Below are 23,511 nucleotides of genomic sequence, written 5' to 3' on the forward strand. Positions count from 1 at the left end.
GCAGTTTGTGGTTCTTTGCAGGGGACCATTTTCCAGGGTTAGGCAGAAGGGGGGAAGCTACACACTCAGGGAGCATGTCGGGTCTTTGTTTCATAAAATAAAAACGTATGTGTGCTTCTATATACTACATCTGTATGTCTTTTTGGGGTCCTAAAAATGAATCTGCCAAGATTCTTCATATGTAAATATTTAAACTGTGGTTATTCTCTTTAGTAGTGGGGTAAAAAGTTTATCAAATGTCTAATGTTTATGTTGATCAAAAAATGTAAGTTTGAATATCATGTTTTTGGACAAATAAGATGTCTTAAAACATTGAAATAATTAATCAAAAGGTCAAAGATTTTAGAAAAACAAAAAAACAAGCAAAAAATAAAATATTATTATTGAACAAAAACACCAGTCCACATGTAGTGCAGGTGAACACTGGCCATCTTTAATGTTGAAACGGTAAAGTTCATCTGATTTTATATTGACTACCAGGAATTCATAGGCAGTTAAAGGTCCTCAGACAAACAAGGAGATAAAAAAAGTAAGTTAGAAATCACATAGGAAGACTTTACAAAGAAATGTGTTTAGAGGTTTTAAACGAGGAGCTTTTATATGTGGGGAGAAAAACTGGTCCTTTCAAGGTTGTGCCTGTTTGTGCCTGTGTGTTTGAGAAGAAATTGAAGTTAATAGGAGAAAAGCTCTGGTGGAGAAAAAGAGGTCATTTCTGAATCTGCCAAATTCAAGTCCCATGATGTTTTTAAGCTTGAAGCGGAATAGAGGAGGTAAGGAAGGAACAAAACAACCTAACTTGACATCAGGACCAGATACAGATCATTTAATTAAAGAGTCAAATAAAAAGTCAAATAAATCAAAAAGCCAGAATGGCAGTCTCTTTTTGAGTTGCTCCAAGGAGATGTTTACTGAGGTTGAGATCAGTTTTTAAGTGGACTTGTCAAGTTCTTCCACATCAGAGTCACCCAGTCATTCTCTATGCTTCCTTCTTTGAACACTGGGGACACAGGCGTCCTGAACGGTAAGAATGCCGTTCTTACTGATTTAATTTGTGGTGGTGCCAAACAGCTGTGTTTTTTGTGATTTCTTAGCACCGTATGCAGTACTAGCTTTATTGAATAGCAGTCAGATTCCATGGAGAGATGACATTTACACCTATGGCAATAAGGCAGAAATAAACATGTTGGTTTACCATAAAGTATGTCTTAAGAATATTTGACTGTATGAAGCACACTGATAAATCATGTTTGTATATGCAGTATGCAAAGAATAAAGAATGATTCATAGAGGCTAATGGTGGCAAAGAAGCTGCCTCTGGACTTGCTAAGTACTCACTCTCTCTCTCTCTCTCTCTCTCTCTCTCTCTCTCATGCAAAATTAGAGAGCATGAAAGAGAGAGAACAGTTGAACAGTGATATGAGTGGTCAGGGTCTTTACTAAGTGCTGCTGGGAAATAAAATCTTCCCTTCCAGTCAGTCAGATGACCTACAGCTTTTTTATTTCTTCCATGTGACCACTGGGTCATGTGACCATCGGTGAGTGCACATGGATGACTTTTCAGTGTCGACTACTAATGGGCTTTAATGCAGACATTAATGCAGCGAAGCTTTCAGACCTTTTTTCACCCTCTTTCCTCTTTCTTATGTCTTTGTGTTAATCATATGATACAGAGGAGTTAATACATTTTGGCAATTAGAGATCATCACATCAGAGATTGTCCTAATTCTATATTTCAATTTAAAGCCGATCACAATGTTATCCAACTGCATTGTGACCTGGCCCTGAGTTCTTGGTGCAGCATTGTGAATGTATAATGGTTTAATACACAAATGTATTAAACCATTAAATTTTATTCTGCCTGTCACATGACGTTCCAGACCTCCTCTGCAGCATTGATGAATATTACCTTGATTTGTGGAATAAATACCAAGATTGAAGAAAAGAACCTCTTTTTCTCTTCTTGGAACTAGCTTCCAAAGATATCGTGCAGACAGCATGAGGACGTGAATAACAACTAATGTCACGTTCACTTCTTTGAAATGTTTTTTCTGAACACAACTGAAAGATTAAAAGTGCTAATTTTGACCAGCCTGTATTGCAGTTGCACCAAGAGCTTGTTTTTGTGTTTTGTTGGTGTCTGCACATCAGTCACTCTGCATACAGAATCGGCCTGTTTTGTCATCTTCTAAAAATGGCAGAGACGTACTAAACATTCTAAAACTGTTATCAGGACAAAAACAGGTTTGTGTTTCTGTAAGTGCAGTACAGAATGTATTTAAATTAGCATTAGTAATGTTTATTTTCTGGGTTTTGGTCAAAGTTTCTTTTTGTCATTTAGACAAAAGAAACACATGAAAGCCATCACTCATCGTGTTCTGATCTGGTGTGCTGCCGGCATGTTTACTGCCTCGTTAAATGTCCTGATATTTTGACAAGTTAGGTACTAATTTAACGTTAGGATTATTGGTAAATTGAATTGAACACTTTACACTCATTATTTTGGCTTTTTATTTTCAAATAACCCCATGACATTTAAACTAACACAAACCAGGGACTAGACACAGTCTGTGTGAATGTGCACATTTAAAATTCTTTATATAGACCAACATACCCACACTGCCATTTGCCTCTGTTTATTGAGGTATCAGTGGTAGAGTCGGAATGACCATTAAAATGCATGTGGTTGTGTGTCTGTGTGTATGTGTGTCTGAGTGTGTGTGTCCTTTATTGTTTCACACGTCTTAAGTATCTCATCTTGCACTGAATCGAAGAATGTCGGCCATAACCTTCTTTTCTTAGCCTGTTTTGTTCAAGCCGTTGTGTCCATAACTGCTACTAAAGACAAATGGTTTGGTGCAGAGCAGCCATCAGTGGTCAGGACCTGCTGAGAGATCATTAAAAGCAGCTAGTCCAGACAAAGCTGTGTCTGCAGCCCCAGCTGTTTTCTTGTTTGGCATAGAACTAAATGAGAGGAAATTAGAAAAATGGTTAATTGATTGATCTTAACTAGTACATTAATAGAAAAACAAACTGGATTTGTATTTTAATACCATGTCATTTTGCGAATGTTTGTGCAAATGCTTCTTTCTTCTGAACAATTTTTCCCAACTGTTGCTCTCCTCCCTGTCCTGTGCAGGACCGTAAGTTGTCAAAGTCCGAGCGACAGCGTTTTAAAGAGGAGGCTGGGATGTTGAAGGGTCTGCAGCATCCTAACATCGTGCGCTTCTATGACTCATGGGAGGGACCATGCAAAGGAAAGAAATGCATCGTTCTGGTCACTGAGCTGATGACATCTGGCACACTGAAAACGTGAGTAGCACAAACTGTGTTTTCGATGCGTCTGTTTCCAGACTCTGAATTAGGACAGCATCTTTCGGCTTCTGTCACATGCTTCACGTGAACCTAGTTTCAATTCAAAGAAATATTTGACTGTGTATCTTGTCTTTACAAATAGTGACTCCTTCATTACTACTGTCTGTTTTTTGAGATTTTTTTTAACGATTTTAACAATTATAAACAGTAACAAAGTCATATTCTCTGCTAAATGCCATGCAGCCCCCTTTCTTTTTTTCTCTCCATCTGTTCCAATAGCCTTGACTTCTATGTTGAAAGCCCCTCATCTCAGCGTGATTTCTGTCTTGTGTGCAGCTGTTACTGGGTCATTCAGTGTATTCTAGTGCATTTGGTGGGGGTAAAACATTAATTCGACTCAGTTTCACAAAAGAAACTGTCATTAACAAAATCAAAAGTAATTTTTCTTTTTTGCTGTAGCCGTGCACAGAACTCTTCCTATGTGGAGTGCTAACAGTACATGTATTAATGTACATGTCAATAATAGACCGTCGTCCAGTCTCTCCGTCCACTTATTCATCATGTATTATTGATGTGGGTGTGGCCATCACTGTTAAGTGTCAGGACCGAGCGCCTGTCCATCAGGCCCAAAGAATAGATCTGCCGCTCTGAATTTTACAGCTACGCTTGAATCGTTGAGCTTCACAAACAATGAAGGCATAAATGTGGCGTGAATGCCACACAGCGTGCCCACTGCAGCGCCCGACTGGACATGGGCCCACCTGCCAGCTGCTGCTTCTGCTGCAGATTCCTCTCATTCCTGACAGACGGACGCTCCGTCACTGCGTGTGTTAGTTTTAAACAGTCAGCGTGACAGGACGAGGACCTAACAACAGAACCGGGTTTAATGAGCCTCAGCTAGTGAGACAAATAAATGAAGAGTGAAATATCCACATAGGTCATTACCTGTGAGCACAAAGTGGGACAACACAGGCTGTGGCCTAGTGCTGCCAAGAACTGGAGCTCCCTCAAGTGGAAGAGTGACAAGCTTCAAGAATGACGAGACACTTTCAAAACGTTCCATTTGTTTAAGCAGGAAAATAAAAAATAAATAAATAAAATCACTGCAATGTAAATCTGGGTTTACTATTCACTCCAGGCCAGAATTAAATTATATTTTCTAAGTCTAAAAGAGATGAAAAACTAACAGAAAGTAACTGAAAACATTGGCTTAAAGAAACATTCTTTTTCCTTTTACCTCTCAAGCTTTCTCCATCTCAAATGTCCATGCAAACACTGCATTGTCCATGCATGTACTTATATGAGCAGGCTCCAACACGATTTGGCCATCAGCCAGATGGAGACTCAGAAAGGAGATCTCCTCATGGACTGAAGTGGTGGAAAAATCCAAGAGATGACAAGAGAGAGGACCGATAGGGACAGATCAAGACAGTGGAGAATGGAAATACTCACCACTGCAGGCTCAAAGTGTGAAAGACCCCTTATCTTGGCGCTTGCATGTGGGTCTGTTTGTGTGTATGAAACAAAAAGTAGAACAAAGGCATATGTGTGCGTGTGCCCTGATGTTGCAGCTTGCTACAGTACATGTATGTATACATGCAGATTTGTTCATGCACGAATTGTACAGTACATACTGTTCAAATGACTGCGTGTATGTTGTGTACCTGCACATTCCTCAAGAGTAAATATGTATTCAGGTAAGTGCAATAAACACACAGTGTGTATAGACAATGTGCTTCACGCAATTGTTTACACTGAAGTACGTATGGTTCAATTGTTAGCAATGGTCAGACTTCAGCATGAGACAAAAAGGTATTCACTGAATTCAACTCAATGCATAAGATGTTCACATGCTCATTGTTCTGTCTGTAGTGTACTGCAAACCCAAAATGACAGCTACTTAGACAAGTGTTAAAGAGGTGTTTAAGAAACAGAAAAGAACATTGTGTGCTGCTGAGCTACCCAGTCAGGAAGTGAGCCACAGATAGAACTTCAAATAGTTTGTCACTGAGCTATTCTAAGAAGCATGAGAACAAACAGATTTTAGAGATGTCCACCGACAGACATGTACAAGTGATAATAGAGTTTTTTTCTTTCTCTTTGTGGCGATACAGCTTGTCAAACAGCTTTAAGAGCTTCAGGATTTAAAATTCTATTTTTAAGATATGAGTCTTTTATTAGAGTAACCTATTATTATTATAATTTGGCATCAACCTTCTTCCTAGAATGGACAGAGAATTATTGTATATCCAGTGCAAGTCATTCAGTCATACAAATTTTCTAAGAATGATCTTTATCTCAGTGTTGAGTGACAAACTGTGGTCTTTTCTTTTTCTTTTTCTTCCAGCTACCTAAAGCGTTTCAAGGTGATGAAAATCAAGGTTCTGCGTTCTTGGTGCAGACAGATCCTCAAAGGTCTTCACTTCCTGCACACGCGGACCCCACCCATCATCCATCGAGATTTAAAGTGTGACAACATCTTCATAACAGGGCCAACGGGTTCAGTGAAGATTGGAGACCTGGGATTGGCCACACTAAAGAGGGCCTCGTTTGCCAAGAGTGTTATAGGTATGATTATGACCGCTGACGCTGCTGCTGCACCACTGAGAAATCACATGACTAAACTGTTCGGACTTCCTTCAAAAAGACAAATAAATTTGAAATAGAATTCAATGAAATGGTTAATTTTTTCGACCATTGTAATGTTAAAGTTGCTGAAAATCATCAGTTTCCATCATCACTGAACTGAATCTGCCTGTTCACTAATTACACAGTATCAGTCAGACGCTCAATCACAACAAATATGTCTGTGCCAGCTGATAGCATGACCTTTAAAATACAGAATAAGAGGGATGTTTCAGTTAAATACCAAATTGACTTTTTTTTATCTACAGGTACCCCGGAGTTTATGGCCCCTGAGATGTACGAGGAGAAGTATGATGAGTCGGTAGACGTCTATGCCTTTGGGATGTGTATGCTGGAGATGGCTACCTCCGAGTACCCTTACTCTGAATGTCAGAATGCTGCCCAAATCTACAGGAGGGTAACCAGTGTAAGTCTTCATCTTCTCTACAGAGTCTTGACATTTATGTAGTGCATGTGAAAACAGCAGCTCTGTTTGTGCCTGATCCACTGTCTCCTTTGTCAGATTGTCTCTGCCACACCTCCTGTACTTGTTTACTAACTGTATTAATAAGTTTGGCATGAGCCGCAGGAGATTTTGTCACATGACGCTTTTTTTTTTTTGCTCTGATTATTCTCTTGCTTTGTGTTTGTTCTCCAGCCCTCACTGCTTCAATTTTGTAAGATGACAAAACACTTGTGTTCCACTAGTGAGAATTAGCAAGTCTGTCATGTCACAGAATTTATGTTCCCACAGGAGTTGTTTTGGCCGTCATCCCTCATGCTCTTCCCTGGCCATATATTTTGTAAACAGTGACAAAAGTCAAACATTTTTGAGTTTACTACTTTACTAATTAATCTTTTTACTGACAGAATGTCTACATAATATTTCCTCCTTTTCCCCCATGATGATTGTTGTAACAGTTGGCTGAAAAACAGAGTACAACAAATGGAGTCCAAAACACAGACACAGAAGAGCACAGATGCAATCACAAGCTGTTTTAGGTTAAACGTGGCTGAGGTCATCCCACAGACACACACACGCTCTCACACTCACTCTCCCACACACACAGACAGATGAGCTGTCTCTCCTGTTTCCTCACGGGGCTGAGCTCTGTTGAGGCTGACACTGATGGTTAATGGTTCGCTGTATTTTACTAGAAATCTCTTTTCTCCGTTCACGCTCCTGCGGTCTCTGTGTCGTCTCCCTGTAAGGTCTGAATCAGTTAGAACGGAATTTGATTTCACTTCCCTTCCCTTCTGAAAATGTGGCATTTTTTAAAATTTCTCAAACATCATTAAAGTGGACCGATCATCTGATTTATCTGACCTCCTCCAACTGTCTCAGTCCTTATATTGATTTTTTTTTCTCTATACATTGTAATCTATGACAATTGTAGCAATTAAAACAGTAATATTTTATAAATGTGTTGCCTTTTTAATGTATTATTAAGGGCTATAAAATGATAAGAATGTATAATCTGATTATCACAGGATGTCTGTGGAGTTATTAAAATTAATCATGATTAATTTAGCGAAATCATTATAGGTTTCTCAGTTTTGACTTTGATTTTGCTTGTCCTTCAAATCTTTCTGTGAAAAAGACCATGTGTCGTAGAAAAAGAGGAGGGATTGAGGTATTATACAATTGTGTAATGGGCGGTTTAAAAGGAGAGACCAAAAGAATCACGAAATAAGGAAAAGAGGGATGGAGGAGAGGTTGGTAGGAGGACGTGGTCATGCACTGTCACAGAGACGCTGAGATATAAAGTCGGTCCAGGTCAGAAAACGTCTAGACTAAATTATCACTCCTTTATTCTTACCTCGGTAAGTGGCGAGCATTTATTTATTTTTGTTTCTGTTTACTTTTTCTCTGCTCCTATCTTGTGGTTTATGTTGCACTGGTCATTAGAACAGAATAAGAGGGTGTTACTTTGTACTTTATATGATTTTCTTTGGTCCATTTTCATCTTTTTCTACAGAAGAATCTAAAATAATGTTTTGGATATTCTTGGCATTTATCCCATTGTGTTACGTATGAAATGGTTAAAACTATACAAAGTTGAATTACACACTTCCTTCTGACACTAATCTTTCTCACAATGTTCTTCTTTTTTTATTGCCCTTTTCTGAAGGGGGTGAAACCTGGAAGTTTTGACAAAGTCGCCATTCCTGAAGTGAAGGAAATTATTGAGGGTTGCATCAGAACAAATAAAGACGAGAGGTGAGACGCATCAAAATTTGTTTTTGCGTCTCAGGGAGATTCACAGAAACATTTTTTCCTACTGAGTTTATATAATGCTTTGGTGTTTTAGAGCATGTTTGATTTTAAAGGTCATCTTTCAATTCTTGATAGAATAATCCAATTGGATCTTGTGACTTTTTGTTTAATTTAATATACTGAAGCTATTTTCAGATCTCAGCTGCGCAGCAACTAAACAACACAAAATGCAATACCTGTGTTTGTGTGCGCTAAGTTGTTTAAGCGTTGATCATGACATGTTTTGATTCCCAGCATATTAATGAAGCGCCATGCTTTTCCTCTTAGCTAAACGATGTAACTTAAGTTCACACAGTCAGTTTTTAAACAGTGCAGGCCAGGACAGCAGCGTTTTCACCTTTTCAGTGATATATCTCCATTTTATTGCTGCGTGGCTCCTTCCTTCACAGACTTTCCACTTTGTCTTCCACTTCTATAGGTACGCCATAAAGATCCTGCTCAACCATGCCTTCTTCCAGGAGGAAACTGGGGTTAGGGTTGAACTGGCAGAAGAAGACGATGGTGAAATGATTGCAATCAAACTTTGGCTCAGGATAGAAGATGTGAAAAAGCTTAAAGGTGAGGAACAAAATAATATTTTACTCAGTCGTTAAATAATGAAAAATATTACTTTAAGTTTTTTTTTCACAGGTTACCTTCAGCACATGTATGGTCTTAAAACAATGTTTGTTGGTTTATTTACAGGCAAATACAAAGACAACGAAGCCATTGAGTTCTCCTTTGACCTCAACAGAGATGTGCCTGAAGATGTGGCCCAAGAAATGGTATGTGTGATCAAGGCATAAAGGGCATATAAGGAAAACAATATTTCTGTGCATATTACATATCTAATGTTACCAAACCCCATACAACAGGTTGAATCAGGCTACGTTGCTGAAGGTGACCACAAAACTATGGCCAAGGCAATCAAAGATCGTGTGTCTATGATACGGAGGAAGAGAGAACAGAGGCAGCTGGTGAGGGAAGAACAAGAGAAGAGAAAACAGGAGGCAGAACAACACCTGCTTCAGCAGCAACAACAACAACAACAACAGCAGCAGCAGCAACAACAGCAGCAGCAACAACAACATCAAGAAGTATTAAAATCCTACTCACAGGTTTGTTACAGTAAACAGCAGCAACAACAGCAGCAGCAGCAACAACAACATCAAGAAGTATTAAAATCCTACTCACAGGTTTGTTACAGTAAATGTCCCTTTAACCCTGTAACACTGGTGTTTTACATATCATATATTTTTAACTGAAACTGTTTGCTGCAGGTGGAGGCAGAGGAGGGTGAAATGGATCCACAGCAGCTTCACTATCACCATACCAGCATCTCACATATGTGTAAGACACACAGGAAAAAAACATTAAAGTGCCAACACATCCACATAGACTTCTTACTGAAAGATAAGCTCCTCCTGAAATCTACAAATACACTTTTCTCCCTCAGCTGAAGGAGGTATGGACAGTGGCCAGGGATCCTCTGTCTTTTCTCCTGACTCCCCCCACTTCGGGCAGCTGACCATGTCGTACAGCTGTCCTCCCTCCTCACAGCCCGCTTCCCAGCCACAGACTCCCTACCATCCCAGTCCATCTGCTACCGCACACCAGCACCCAGGATACGCCCAGCCGCCGCAGCCGATGGTAAGTGGTGATCTCAACTAGAGGAGAAACGATGCATGTGCAGGTTTAATTTGTTAACCTTTGCACTGTGATCTGGAGTGGGAACGGTACTCCTGTTTGCTACAGCAGATTAATAACAGTTGCCCTAAACAATATGCACATAAGCATGCAGCTCATTTCTTTTTCTGTAATTTACAGATAATATTAATAATGTTTTTTTAAATCATTTATTACACGTAACATGTTTGTTTTAGAAATCTACTAAATTTGACACAATTTACTTGGTATTGATATCAATCTGCGGCCAATCTGACACTTTCGTAATCAGTTTGTAATCAGTCTGTTAATTAGGTGTTGTGGGTGAACAACACATCCAATCAAGCTTTGCTTTTAATCCTGCCATGAAATGGAAACACCTTCCACTTGAGGCGTTCGCCTCCCATTAAAAACAAACATTTAAAAAACAAACAAAAATTTTTAATAACATGTGACTTAAGCCTTTTTTTCCACAGAAAAAAGATTTTAGTAATCCAGAGCCAAAAATCTCTACTGAAAATGTTTTACTGAAAAAGTTGTTGTTAATGAGGAAATTGGGATTACAGAACTATATATTTATTTCTCAATTCAGTAATTTATAACAGGTTTTAAGCTGTTTTAGTTTTCTTAGTAGTAGTCTTAGTTGTTTATAGCTAGCCAACCTAACCTAATGTGCAAAAAATCTTCTTGGTCAATTTATTTTGTCCTTCGATGTCTAATTATGTTTTTTATGCTGACTTTGGTTTATTTTTCCAATTCTGATTTGTTTTAAATATTGTGTGTTTTCTTGTAATTGTTTGATTTTCAAGTGTTTCATTTTTAACTTTTAGCCATAAAGATTATTTTGTTTTGTTATTCTTTTCCTTAATCAAACTTTTCCTATGTTTCTCCTGTAACTGTTGTTTTCTGTGTTTTTTTTTTTATGTTTTTATTTTTGTATTTGTTTAACATATTGACCTCCCCCCTCTTCCATCATCCCTCCCTGGTCCACAGTCTGCTTCGCGTCGTCACCGAAGTCGTAGCATGTCCATTTGCGTCCCCCCCTCCTCCTACACCTTTTCCCATGCTCCTCCAGCCTTGGCAGTGCCTCCAAAGCAGCCCTCCACCCCTCCTCCAGATCTTTCATCCTCCTACACCACTTCTTCCCCCGGCATGCCTCTCCCGCCTGAGAGAGATACATTCGCTGGGCGCCTTTCCAAAGCCCTGGAGACAGTACTTCCCCTCCACTCTGCCTCCTCTGTGCCCACAGCCAGGCAGCGGAGGGCCAGCCTACCTGCCCTGTTCTCCACCCCTGTAGGTTCACAGTCATAATCTCTAAAAGAGCTACATTAGTGGTGAGAGAAGAAAAGTGAGAGAAAGTTGAAAGGTTTGGGCCTCACTATTTAAATTCACTCTCCAGGAAGACTTCATTTGATATAAAACACTGGCCAAGTATATAAATAAATGTTACAGTTATACGCTTTTTACGCGGTAGGTCAAATCAGGACAAACATCAATAAATCCATTTTAGAAAATAGGGTTAATGGTAGCGATTTCCAAATTCCCCTGAGATAAAATCTTAATGCTTTTAAACAGTGAGTCTTTAAACCTTTTTTATATCTTTCTCAGCTTCCCTTCTCTTCTTTCTCTATCGCTGTCGCTCGTTCTTTCTCCATTTACATAATATCGGTATGACAGACTGACTGACTTTTCTGAGCGTTTTACCTCCAAATACATATATCTGGTCCTCATGCAGCTGCCATCAGGAGAACTGCTTATTCATTAGATGACATTAGTTATTGATATTTTTACAAACCTAAATTCCAGAAAGGTCCTTAAGAATTAAATATATCCATGTGCTTTTACAAGTAATACTAATACTCTTAACGTTTCCTAAGCTGTTGCCCTCCCTCCCCCCAAATTCTTTGAGCTATACACATAGATTAATTTTGCTCTGGGAATTTGTTTTTAATTGCCCTTGCTTCTTCTAGCTTCTGGTAAATGGTCCTTTAATAGAGCCATGATACCATTTTATAAAATATTTTTAAATTATACAATACAGTTCATAAGAAATAGATTACCAAGAGACACATTTCAGTTGTATTGGGGGTTTTTTTGGAAAGCAACATATCTGGAAATTCAATTAGTGAAGGTGATTAATCAGAGTTTTGAGATTTCACACAGTCCTCTTGGGTGCAGATGCATTAATCTAATGTTAAGCTTATTGGCATCACTCCGTTTTTTCCTTTTTCTTCTTTTTTGTCTCTGCACGATTTTTTCCTCCGGGCCTCCTTTGTTCCTCTGTCTTCTACCAGTACCTAAACCAATGTACCTCAGCCTGACTTATCAGCTTTACATCTATACATTACTAACTTGTTTCATCTCAATTGATTCCTGTGCAGTTAGTTGTTAGATGTATCCTGTTCTTTATCCTACAAAATATCCTTTTTTTTCGGTGTAGCAAGAAAAAAATTATGTACATTGCTTGGTGTCATTCTGAATGTTTTTATTTGAATGTGGGCCTTTTATCTTTTTCTCATCCTCTTGGTTCCACTCTTAAATCCATTGTATCTCATTGTCGCAGCAGCATTCACTGCAGCACCCCTACAGTGGAGGAACAAATACAGGAGGAGGAGCAGGAGGGAACATTCCCCTTCAAACTCTTCCTGATCCCAATACTATTTTCTTCCCCTCCATTCCCGAGCGCCCAGTTTCCTTTTCGCCGCCACCAACTGTGCCCCCAAAGGCCTACAGCACGCAGCGTCGCAAGAGCACGTCTATTTTGGAGGCACACACCCGACACTTTCAGCCTGCGTATGTTCGCTACGGAAGTACCCTGCACCCCTTTTCTGGGATGGAGGGCATCGAGACTGCACCTATGTTTCTGGTGCCTCCTGGTTATGCAGCAGCCACTCAGAGACTAGGGGTTGACCCAGGTCAATCTGACCCCAGTTTGTACGGTTATAAAGATCTGAGAGCAGAGCACGAGGAAGTAGTGAGGAGATTAAGTTTAAACCAAGCTGCCTTACTGGACCATTATGAAGCCATGGCATACGTGGGATATCCAATGACTACACATCAACTCGGTCACTTGAGTTTCCATCATCAGAGGCAGGCAGCTGCTGCTGCTGGTCTGGGATATGATCCTGGTCCTCCACCTCAGCCAGGCTTTCTGCATCCTCACATCATGCAGAGATTAAGTACACACAGCCCCATCCCTCAACCTTTACCCCCACTCTGTGCACCCTCTGCTGGCTGTGTCTCTTCCCCATCATCTGAGGGCTGTTATCCACCACAACAGCATGCTTCTGCATCCTCTTACCCAATTTCCGCAACACCAGTAATCTCCGATGCCCCATCATCAACCGGCGGTGTCTTTGACTTTCATTTAGCTGCTGCTGCTGCTGCAGCTGGTGACCCCAGCCACCTCACATCCAGAATTTACCGGGGCCGCAGAAGTTCAATGGACCTGCCTTTGGAAGACAACACTGGAACTGGATCAGGAGGTTCAGGCACCTACAGTCGCCTGCAGCCAGTCACAGAAGAGCTGTACAGCTACATTAGTCCTGAGCTTCCCTTACCACCAGGAAACCTTCTGCTTCACCACGCAGGTGTAGCCAGGGACAGAAGCCCAGAGCCTTCCAGTGACTCTGTGACCTCTTCTGACGCAGGAGAGTTCCAGTCACCTCCACCCCCACCTCTGCTCTCCTCATTTGACTCATCAGCCGCTCTGTCAATCCCTCACTCATCCTCCAGTGCACTGCTCGATACGCCAGGGGCGACACTTCCCATAGATCACCAGGGACATCCACCTTCCATGCAGAAATTTCTGCCATCCTCTGAGCTAAGAGGAACTTCATCAACTCATCTGGAGCCTCTGATCCAGAGTGCCTGGTCCCAGCATGGAGGGATGGTACCAGCCCAGCCGGACATGACATATCATGAGTCATTGCTGGCCATGCAGGCTGCTAATCTCAATCTGGTACTAAGTTCAGACCCTTAATACTCCTGTGTCGCCCTGGGTCAATTACCCATCTTTAATTAGATTCATCTTGTTTATTATGTTTTGAATTAACTCAAAAACATTTTAGTTGATTTGTCATCATTTGACAGCACATCATCCTTGACGTGCTCTAAATTGACTTCATCTATTTCAGCCTCTGTCAAGACATTGACTGTTTTTTCTTACACGCCTATTTAGAAACAGAAATGAACACAAATTAACTTCTGTTAAATGTTATAGAAAAAAAACAACATTGAACTAATTGTTAGATAGTAATTTGACCCAGGGCCATTTATATTGGCCCCTATTGTTTTTGCTCCAAATATTCCAGCTGATGCTTATTTGTCCCCCCGTAGTCTTTGGTTGTGATTTTAACCTCCCCCAGACAAACCACAGAGTGAGTCTCACTGTCTGCCTTCATGGTGTTTCACTGAATTCATTCTTTGATGTGTTTGCTCATACATTTACAAAAATGTTTGTAATGAGCAAAACGACTTTAACAGTTCCCATCTGTTAAGGTCCAGGCCCAGGCCAAGGAAAGCCATTTAACCTCAGCAAAAACATTTACGTCATCATTATTGGACAATAGTTTTGGAGACACACTCTGTTGTATAAGCTTAGTAAACTGAGAGTCTGGGCGCCCTCCTTTGTCTTTAATATTGAATTTTTTTTTTTTTATCTGTCAATTCCAGTAAGTAGTTTTTTGTCTGTATGTTCATATACAGATGTATATGGGAAATGTGTGTTTGTCCAAGTATGCTGTGTTGTTAGGGTATACTTGGAAGGTTTGTTTGCACAAATCCAATGTCTCATGTCTCAAAACAACAACAAAAAATAAAATAAAACAGCTAAATTTTCTTCAATCATCTCTGCAGCCAAAGTTCACATGGTGGAACGTCCATGTGTTAGCTGCAAGATGTAAAACACTATGTTTACATGATTCTTCACACAAAAATGTTTTATTAGAGAATTGAGACTTTGTGAATTTGTGCGGTCAAACACACAATAACATACAACAAAATGGAGGGGGCTCAGACAGATGTGGCACTGTAACCATCCAGAATGAGTTTTTCTTGTCATGTATGATGTAATTTCCCAAGACCCTGGCTTCACAATCGGTTCCTTCTCTTAGCACATGTTGCTGTCCTGTCCGTTTCAGACTGGTTATCAACTCCTTTACAAACGTTTTGAAATCTCTCAGCTAATATACACTGATATTATCAGTGTCAATTATTTGAAATGACTCATAATCACTGACATTTGTTTTTGTTTTCTTTTAATTTTTCTGTTCCTTTTAATCATGTTGTTTTTTAAAATTTTCTTTCTGTATATTTTTCATTTTTTAAACTTTCCAATCTGTGAAACATTGCTTATGACATAAGAACAAGGTAGGTGTTATAAAAAAGTTGGCGGAGCTTGTACTTATATACTTTATATACAAAAAATTATAAATCACAAATTGCTTAATTTTTTTAACCTTTCCATTTTAACCTTTCCAATTTTGAATCATTTTACTGTAGAGTAACACCGCAAAAATTATTTTATTATTGGTTTAATATTTTATTAATTTTTAGCCTTAAAAAAACAAAGCTTTTAGTTAATGCTTTTTTTCATTAACAGTCATTTATTATCACTGCCAATCACATAGGGCTTGTCCTGCATGTCAAAAAAAAAACACCTTACTCTCTTCCTAACCCCAGAACAGTGTGTGTGCTGTTGTACACACTAAACCTTTACCTGTGAATATGTGCATATACATGTACATACATACATATATCTGCTGTCCCACAGATAAGTGTACATACAACAAACGTGCTGTTATGTGCATGTGTGCGTACACAAGAAGAAACTGTTTTTGCCTTGTGTCTGTACACATGCACATTTACCAACCAAAATTCTGCAAACATGTTCTGATTGTTTTTTTTTCTCCTTCTCATCCCCAAACTTTTATTCCCTCTCATTCTCACTTTCAACTCCATCATCATCTTATATAATCAAAAATGGCATCACCTCTTATTTCTCTGTCTCTCTATCTCTCTTTTTTTTCCCGTCTTTACTTCATCTTTTTTCTTATTTCTCTGTCTCTCTATCTCTCTGTCTTTTTTTTTCCTCTTTACTTTTTTTTTCTTCTCAGCAGCAGATTCAGACTCTAACCCCCCAGTCCACCCCTGGAGCTTCTGTGGTTCCTTCCTCCTCCCAGCCTGTGCCTCTTGGAACCTCCCAACAAGTAAGACAACCAGTACTGAACATTTTACATGGACAGTTTCTTAAACAAACATGTGACAGTTTTAAGTTCACTGTTTCCTAGCCATTAAAACCAGAACTAAACCAATGAACCTGTCTCTGCCCAAACCTCTGAATATCATGTTGCATGTAGTAGTGATATCTATTTAGCTAATGTCAAACAAATAGAATAGGATTGGTCAGTGAAAACAGTCTTTGATTTGTCTCTAATGATGATGAAATAATGCTTTAAATCAAGTACCACATCACAGATTTTAGATTCAATTGCTTTTCCAGAAACTTTACTGACTCTCCCCAGAGTTGTTTGTTCACGCAGAGGAAGTCATATGTCAGCTTTTCCTTTGAAGTTGTTTGTCTGTACTTCAAGGTAACCAGACCTCCACAGAGCTGGCACTGTGTCAGCAGTAATAACATAGGCTTTTTCTGAGAAATCTGCCTCCAGTGTGCCCTGCAGCTTTGAACTAATTACAGGCTGAAATTGATTTGATGAAGAATGAAATCAAATGGGAATTTGCAGTGTAACTCTTTACTGTCAAAAAAGGATAGAATGCAGTGATTTTCCCCAACATTTTGAATAAGCAAAGTAGGCATTTTCTGCCTGAATGCTGTTACCATTGTTGTGTGTCTAAATGCATTAGCTTCTATTTATATTTTCTCTTCTCTCTCTCTCTCTGTGTTTGTCTAGGTGATTTCATCCAGTCACAGTATCACATCTGTTCAGAGTCCCACACATGTGACTCTACCACAGGGGTCTTCTCAGGTACAGAGACACAACTTTATTACTCTGACAGATACACAGCCTCGGTCTGAACACATGACAAACAACATTTATTAAAAATCGCATTATCACATTTATTATCTGAATTAAAAACTACATGTTTTTTGCTTGCTTGTTTGTTCTCACTCATCCTTTTTTTCTGATTCTTATGGCCTACTCATCGGCATGTCACGTGTTTCTTCGGGTTTGGTTTTTTTAATTTTCTTTTATTTCTTGTGACACGTTTTTCATTGTGTACATTTGTGTATTGTGATGTGTTCTGTTGTCTTTTATACATCCATGATTCAATGGATGTACGTGTGTGTCCAGTTGTGTGACCTCACCCCGTCTCCCAGTATAGAACAGCTTTACATTCTGTACCAAGCTGCTCAGCCTGCTCTGGTTCAGGTACCGTTCTGTATGTCCATCTGTGCTGGTGTAGAGACGGCCGTGATTGTTTATCTACATCTGTCTTTGTCTACAAGTGTTTGTGTTAGGACTGTAGAACTGTCTGGTGTTTAAACTCTCCATTGGCATATTTCTTTTGCTGAGTTCATTCATTGGTTTTAACAGAATTCACATGTTCATGTCTGACAGCTATAACAGCAACACAACTTTATAATAAATCAAAATAGTTTTAGTTATATGTTGGCACTTCTGACATCAAATGGTGAAACTTCAGGTTGTGATTAACATAAAACTTTTCCACTTTCCTCTTTACTTGTATAACTTACATTTATAAATCCAGGTTTATATGAGGTCTTCCTGTAATGTAGTCAGTTTTATTTTATTTTCTAACCCGTTTCCTGATTGTCCTGTTCTTTTAGTGTGCGGTTAAAAAATATATGGCAAAACCTTTTAACCCAGGGTTTTAATTATACATTCAAGTTACCTTAATAACTATTTATTTATGATCATTCCTAGTTTATATGTTGACCTGTTATTTGGTTATATACATTTTATTGTGGTAAAACTGTTACACTAGTCCCTCAGTGTACCACTCATCCCTCCTGCCCTTCTGTTTTTCACTGTTTACCTCACGTGCTTTCTCCTGCCTGCTTAATTTTCATTCTGCCTTTTCCTTCTCCTCCCTTCGGCCTCTTCACCTCCTCTTAGCCCAGTGCAACTCTTTCTTGCTCCACCACAACTCTCCCCTGTCCATCACCATCCCTCCCTCTTACCATGCCAACAGTGGCTGCGGCTTCTTCACCTTCTACTCTGACACTCCCTGCTGGTGTGGTTCCTACAATTGTTTCCCCTCCTCCTCCTCCTCCTCCTCCTGCTTCTCCTTCACCTGCACCTGTGCCTCAGCGATTGGTCACCACAGTGCCAATCATCAGTGTAGTCACTGCACCACCTGACACTCCCATGGAAACCCCTCCCCAGGTACTGGTTAACGGTGGTCAAAGCGGATGTCATGTGACTGTTCAGTTTTTCTCGTCAATGCCAAACACTTTTCTAGCCCTGGTTTCAAGTTTGACCTTATCTGAGTTTAGACAAATGTGTGAGTTTTTAATGTTCGTCATGTAAATATTACATATCCATCAGTTGTTCTGTTACGTTGATGTTTTGAGTCTTAAGTTATCATATATATATTTGTTCTAATCTAATAGCAAGCAAATTAATTTTAGTTTAAAATATTTTCTTTATTTGTGCCACAGAGGGGAATTGTGCTTGTAATTTTATTTGTTGTTTGTTGAACACTGTGTAGGAATGACAGTGTTTTAAGTTAAGTTAAGATGTTNATATATATATATATATATGAAATAAAAAATAGAGTTATTATATGTTGTTACTGCAGATTCTACAAAACACTGGTTGCATTTCTGTTGGACATGCCAACATTAATGTTAATGTTAATAATAGTTAATTTTATAATAGATTCAAATTTCCAAGCCATTATACTATATAGCCTTGGAGGTGAACTCCACAAAAAAATAGAGCGCACACGTTTCTGTAGACTCTTAAGGGATTTAACAATAATGTTGGCTTCACTTTCTATATGTTCTACATGTTTTTTTTCATCCATTCCTTTTTATTCATCCTAAAACCTGTCCAGCATTTTGAGATTATTTATGTTGTTGTTGGTGCACTAATATTCTTATAAAAGCTCTTATTTGTTGCTCTTTCATTTCTCACAACTTACCAGGTGTTTTTTGGTTGTCTGTTTGCGATGATACTGAGTGTGAATGTGTATTTCTATTTGTTTTTGTGTGTTTCAGTCCTTCTCCCAGTCCTCAGACCTGTCCCAGTCTCAACTGCAGCCACCACCAGTTCTCTCATCTATAGAGAGGTAACGCCGTCGACCCTTCGGCCTTTGTTATGGTTTTAAAAAGACAGCACTTCAGTCTATGTTGTCATCTTTTCTTTGCACCTTAGTGGTCACTCAGAGACTTCAGGCCTTAGTGATGGCAATGACGGAGGTGGAGGACGACACGAAGGGCGTTCCACCAAGCGCCATCAGAGACGTTCTGTGCGAAGTCGATCGCGCCACGAGAAGTTCTCAAAAGCAAAACTGAATGTTCTTAATGTAAGATTCCAGTTGTCGAGCCTGTGCCTGTTCTCTGTTATCTTTCCCCTAATCTTTGGTATAATAAGCTGCAGTGATTAAATCTCCTGAAATTGTATTTTATACATGTTTCTATTTATGTGTGTGTGTAGATATCCAGCCGAGGTGACAGGGTGGCAGAGTGTCAGCTGGAGACGCACAACAGGAAGATGGTGACCTTCAGGTTTGACCTGGATGGTGACAACCCTGAGGAGATTGCTCAGATCATGGTATACACACACTCACCAATACAGTGATTGGTATCGAAGTCTTACGTCGTCAGCTTTATACCGCAATATGCCTCAGAGCTGAGGTTTATTTGCTGTTGCGTCGTTTGTCAAACACAAACATTTGGATTGGACTTTGGTTTATGTTTCAGGTCCAGAGTGAATTCATTCTGGAGAGCGAGAGGGAGTCGTTCATCGAGCAGATCAGGGAGGTGATAGAGAATGCTGATGAGAAAGGTCTGGAGAGAGATACAAACAGCCAGGTAAAAACAACACAAATCACCAGCGTGGTGCTAGTCAGAGTGTTTCTCTACTGTTTAAATGAACTGTACTCAGAACATTACAAATGAAAGAATCCGCACCTTTTACTGCACCTTTTACATTCATTCATTCTGTTGATATTCAGACAACAGGTGGACCAGAGCAACAGATTCCTGCTATGTCTGTCCCAATGCCGGGTAAAAATCAACCCATCTTGCATATTGTTCCAGATAAAACACAGTGTAAAACAGCCACCTAATATAACACTGTTGTATTATTGGATTCTATTTTTTTTCCCAGACATACCTGCCAGTCCATCGGCACAGGTGGTTCATTCAGCAGGTCGGAGATTCATCGTCAGCCCTGTACCTGAAGATAGGCTGAAACAGCTAATGTTTCCCACCTCTCCCCCTCCCACCACTGCACCGTCAGTGGAAACCGGTAAAGGCTGTTTGCAGTGTTTCACTGATAGGTTTACACCAGTGAATGTATATGGACATGTTTTTTTTTTCTTCCAGTTCCTCCTGCTACAGCTGCAGCAGTAGTGCCACCTTCAGCTCCAGCAGGTCCTTCTTCCTCTCAAATCACAGGCCAAGGCCTGTCCCAGTCTGCAGGAGCCATTAGTTTACAACAGGCCTTCTCTGAGCTCCGACAAAACCAGATCCAGTTTGACGCAGGACCTAGCACTGCCCCAGCTGCCATCCACTCCACAATTCCTTCTCTGCAGGCTATAGCCACAACTAGCCCTGCACTGGCCGGCGGTCTGCCCTCTACTGTTGATCCAACTGCTTTACACAGTTCTGCTAATTTAAACAGGGCTCAGGAGCAGGTCTTGAATGCATCCCCTCCTCCCGACCCGTTTTCCTCCACCGCCTCCTCTGTGTCAGCGGTTTGTCTGAGTCCTCCTTCTTCATCCACTTCACCACCAACTATGATGAATAAGCCCATTCCTCAGTCACAGGTACTGACACAGGGAGGGACACTGGTCCAGGGACAAGCACAAATTCACCCCCAGGCCTTTACTCTCCCCCAGTCCCACACTGGTTCTGGTGTCAGCCTCTCGTCCGTATCGGCCTCATTAGCACAAGCAAGCATTTCCAACATGTCCCCGACAAAGATCTCACCTCCACCTGTCCACACTGTCCCTGCTGTATCGTCTCCTCCCACCTCCACACTTACAGCAAGTGAAGTGTCCTCAGCATCCACCAGTGCTTCCCTTTCCACTGCCGCCATCCCTACCAGTGCCGTTCCTGGCCCCCAACCTTCTCCACCTCTCAGCTCCACTTTCTCTGTGGGGCCAGTGACCACAGCTGTTCCTGCTGTCCAACCAACTTTGGTCCACTCCCAACCTCAGACAGCAGCACTTCCTGGGCAGAGTCACTCTCACTGTGGGGAATGTGATGCACGGTGAGATTCAGTTATTGGGTCTTAAATGAATTCTTATGGTTCTTTGTATTTACTAACTGGGTCTTAAATGAATTCTTATGGTTCTCATGATGCCTTCAGGTGTCTTTGTATTTACTAATGACAGCTTCACTGTCTCTCTTTCCTCTCAGGTGTGAAGTGTCTTCTGAATCCCAAGGTAAACCAGATGACATCCAAGTTCTGGAGAAGAAGTTGCGATCTCTCTTTATGGACCTAGGTGGCAGTGTGCCCTCCACCCCTGGAGATGTCTTGGCTACTGACGGTGTCTCTGGAACCTCAGTGGCAGGCACCACATCCCCAATGGTTCCCATTTCTACCTCCAGTGCACCCATCACCACACCAGGCTCCAGCCTCCCATCCAACCCTCTCCAGCCTCCTTGCAGCCTAGCTTTAGGGTCAGTTGGGCCTCCTGCTCCAATCCAGGGACCTGGGACACCTGTATCCACCCCTGCACTGCCTGGTAGGAAGAATAAGATAATGATGTCTCAATAGGTCTTGTCCAGTAGTTTTATGAATAATTACGCTGATTCATTTCCACAGTCATTCCTGCCTCTACGTTCGGCCAGACCACTCCATCTAAAACCCCACTGTCCAGAGTCCCAGTGAGTATTTTAGTATGTTGGTTTGAATTCCACACAACCAATAATATTAACCTGTTTAAATGGCATGTAAACAGTGTCGAAACAAAACCATCTACCTGCTGTTATTTGTTTTTCTGTTCTACCACTATACAGAAAAAAGGTTTCATCTATAAATGTTGACTTATCCCAAATTATCATGATTATGCTGATGATCAAATACGATCATGTAACTAATCCTAACTAATCACAGCTAGTCGGATTTATCAGATAAAAAGTTGTAATTGTTTTACAGCCCTGGTATTAACATTTACATTGATTTGTAGCTGTTAAAGCACGTCCCCACACACTCTTCTCAAAACTAATCCAGCATGAAAATTCCAGTTAACATTCTCCAGTGAGCACTTTTCTCATAACCTCCTCCTTCAACGGTTTTTCCCTCTTTATTTTCCCCACTTCTGTCTTTCCACCATCATGCTCTCTCTGGGATTAGGCCAGCTCATCTCCTTCAGATCTCCCGCCACCCTTCCCTGGACCTAATCTAATACAGGTGTTTGTCTTTTTTCTTTGCCTTTTTTAATTATTATCTTCTTTGTAATATTTCCAAACGTGAATGCAGAACAATCAGGCTTCTGCTTTATATTTCAATTTGTCAACAACACTGAATAGTTTCCACACAAGTACAATTTCAGCAGTGTGTCCATGATAACATGTTATTTACTGAGTGTGACTTTCACTCTAGTCCCAGCAGCCTCTGGAGGACCTGGACGCACAGTTAAGAAGAGCTCTGAGCCCAGAGACTGTTTCGGTCTCTTCACACACACAGGTAAACCTTCACACTACAGTGGTGTCTTCACTGAGGACCTCCAGTAATCAGTGATCAGTAACACATTTCATCCTTTTATGTCAGCAGACCCAGCCCTCTCACAGTGGCATCACTTCAGTTGTACAGCCAAGTATGCACACTAACGTACCATCGCTAAGTGTAAACGTATGTGCCTTGCATTGCTCTGTTTCATGTCCGTTACATCTGCTCTTCAGTTCCTTTCTCTCTGGATGAAGACTCCGTGTCCTCCACTGCTGCTGGTCCTCCTGCAGGTGGAATCAAACTTGGAAGATTTCAGGTCAATACCTTCAACCCTTGGTGACATGAAGTGAATTTCAGTATAAAAATAAAAGGTTGTAAAAATAAATGCTTGTTTTTTTTCTCTTGTCTCTGTCTAGGTCTCGTTGGCTACTGAAAAGCCTGCAGCTCCACTATCAACCTGCACTGATTCCTCCACCACATCTTCATCCTCCTCTTCCTCCTCCTCGTCCTCCTCCTCTTCCAGTCTCTCCAGCCCTGAGAACACACTGCATAAGGACTTCTTGTCTCCACTGTCTGCTCTGAGAAGAGGTGGAGGAGAAAATGGAGACACTGTGGACGGACCTCCCCAGAAGTCTCTGACAGGATCCCAGCAGCCCTCACCCTTCACTTCCCCCTGTCCCTCTCCTAAACCCACCACTACAATTGGACGCTTCCAGGTTGATTACATGGTTGTGGCTGTGTAAGCACAACGTAACTAAAATACTTCTAAAACTTCTATTAACTCCCTATTTGTCTTTATTTCTAGGTGACCACCAACCCTGA

General features: G+C 40.6%; 1 protein-coding gene across 1 annotated transcript in view; it reads left to right on the plus strand.

The window, feature by feature from the left end:
• The window catches only part of wnk1b (WNK lysine deficient protein kinase 1b), a 56,017-nt gene that overhangs the window by 24,105 nt on the left and 8,401 nt on the right, over positions 1-23,511 (plus strand). Inside the window, 30 exon segments of the mRNA XM_025058006.1 lie at positions 3,137-3,309; positions 5,660-5,880; positions 6,207-6,364; positions 8,070-8,158; positions 8,634-8,773; positions 8,900-8,979; positions 9,070-9,283; positions 9,329-9,390; positions 9,475-9,544; positions 9,651-9,844; positions 10,853-11,152; positions 12,423-13,820; positions 15,976-16,068; positions 16,771-16,845; positions 17,959-18,228; positions 19,065-19,135; positions 19,222-19,372; positions 19,504-19,620; positions 19,770-19,880; positions 20,024-20,075; positions 20,179-20,319; positions 20,397-21,285; positions 21,435-21,763; positions 21,844-21,905; positions 22,375-22,431; positions 22,624-22,707; positions 22,795-22,837; positions 22,923-23,005; positions 23,106-23,405; positions 23,495-23,511. The exon segment at positions 23,495-23,511 is cut by the window's right edge and continues 48 nt beyond it. Of these exon segments, the coding sequence (XP_024913774.1) occupies positions 3,137-3,309; positions 5,660-5,880; positions 6,207-6,364; positions 8,070-8,158; positions 8,634-8,773; positions 8,900-8,979; positions 9,070-9,283; positions 9,329-9,390; positions 9,475-9,544; positions 9,651-9,844; positions 10,853-11,152; positions 12,423-13,820; positions 15,976-16,068; positions 16,771-16,845; positions 17,959-18,228; positions 19,065-19,135; positions 19,222-19,372; positions 19,504-19,620; positions 19,770-19,880; positions 20,024-20,075; positions 20,179-20,319; positions 20,397-21,285; positions 21,435-21,763; positions 21,844-21,905; positions 22,375-22,431; positions 22,624-22,707; positions 22,795-22,837; positions 22,923-23,005; positions 23,106-23,405; positions 23,495-23,511 (6,044 nt within the window).

The sequence above is a fragment of the Cynoglossus semilaevis genome, chromosome 8, assembly GCF_000523025.1.
Source record: "Cynoglossus semilaevis isolate Cse_v1.0 chromosome 8, Cse_v1.0, whole genome shotgun sequence".
NCBI classification, from domain to species: Eukaryota; Metazoa; Chordata; class Actinopteri; order Pleuronectiformes; family Cynoglossidae; genus Cynoglossus; species Cynoglossus semilaevis.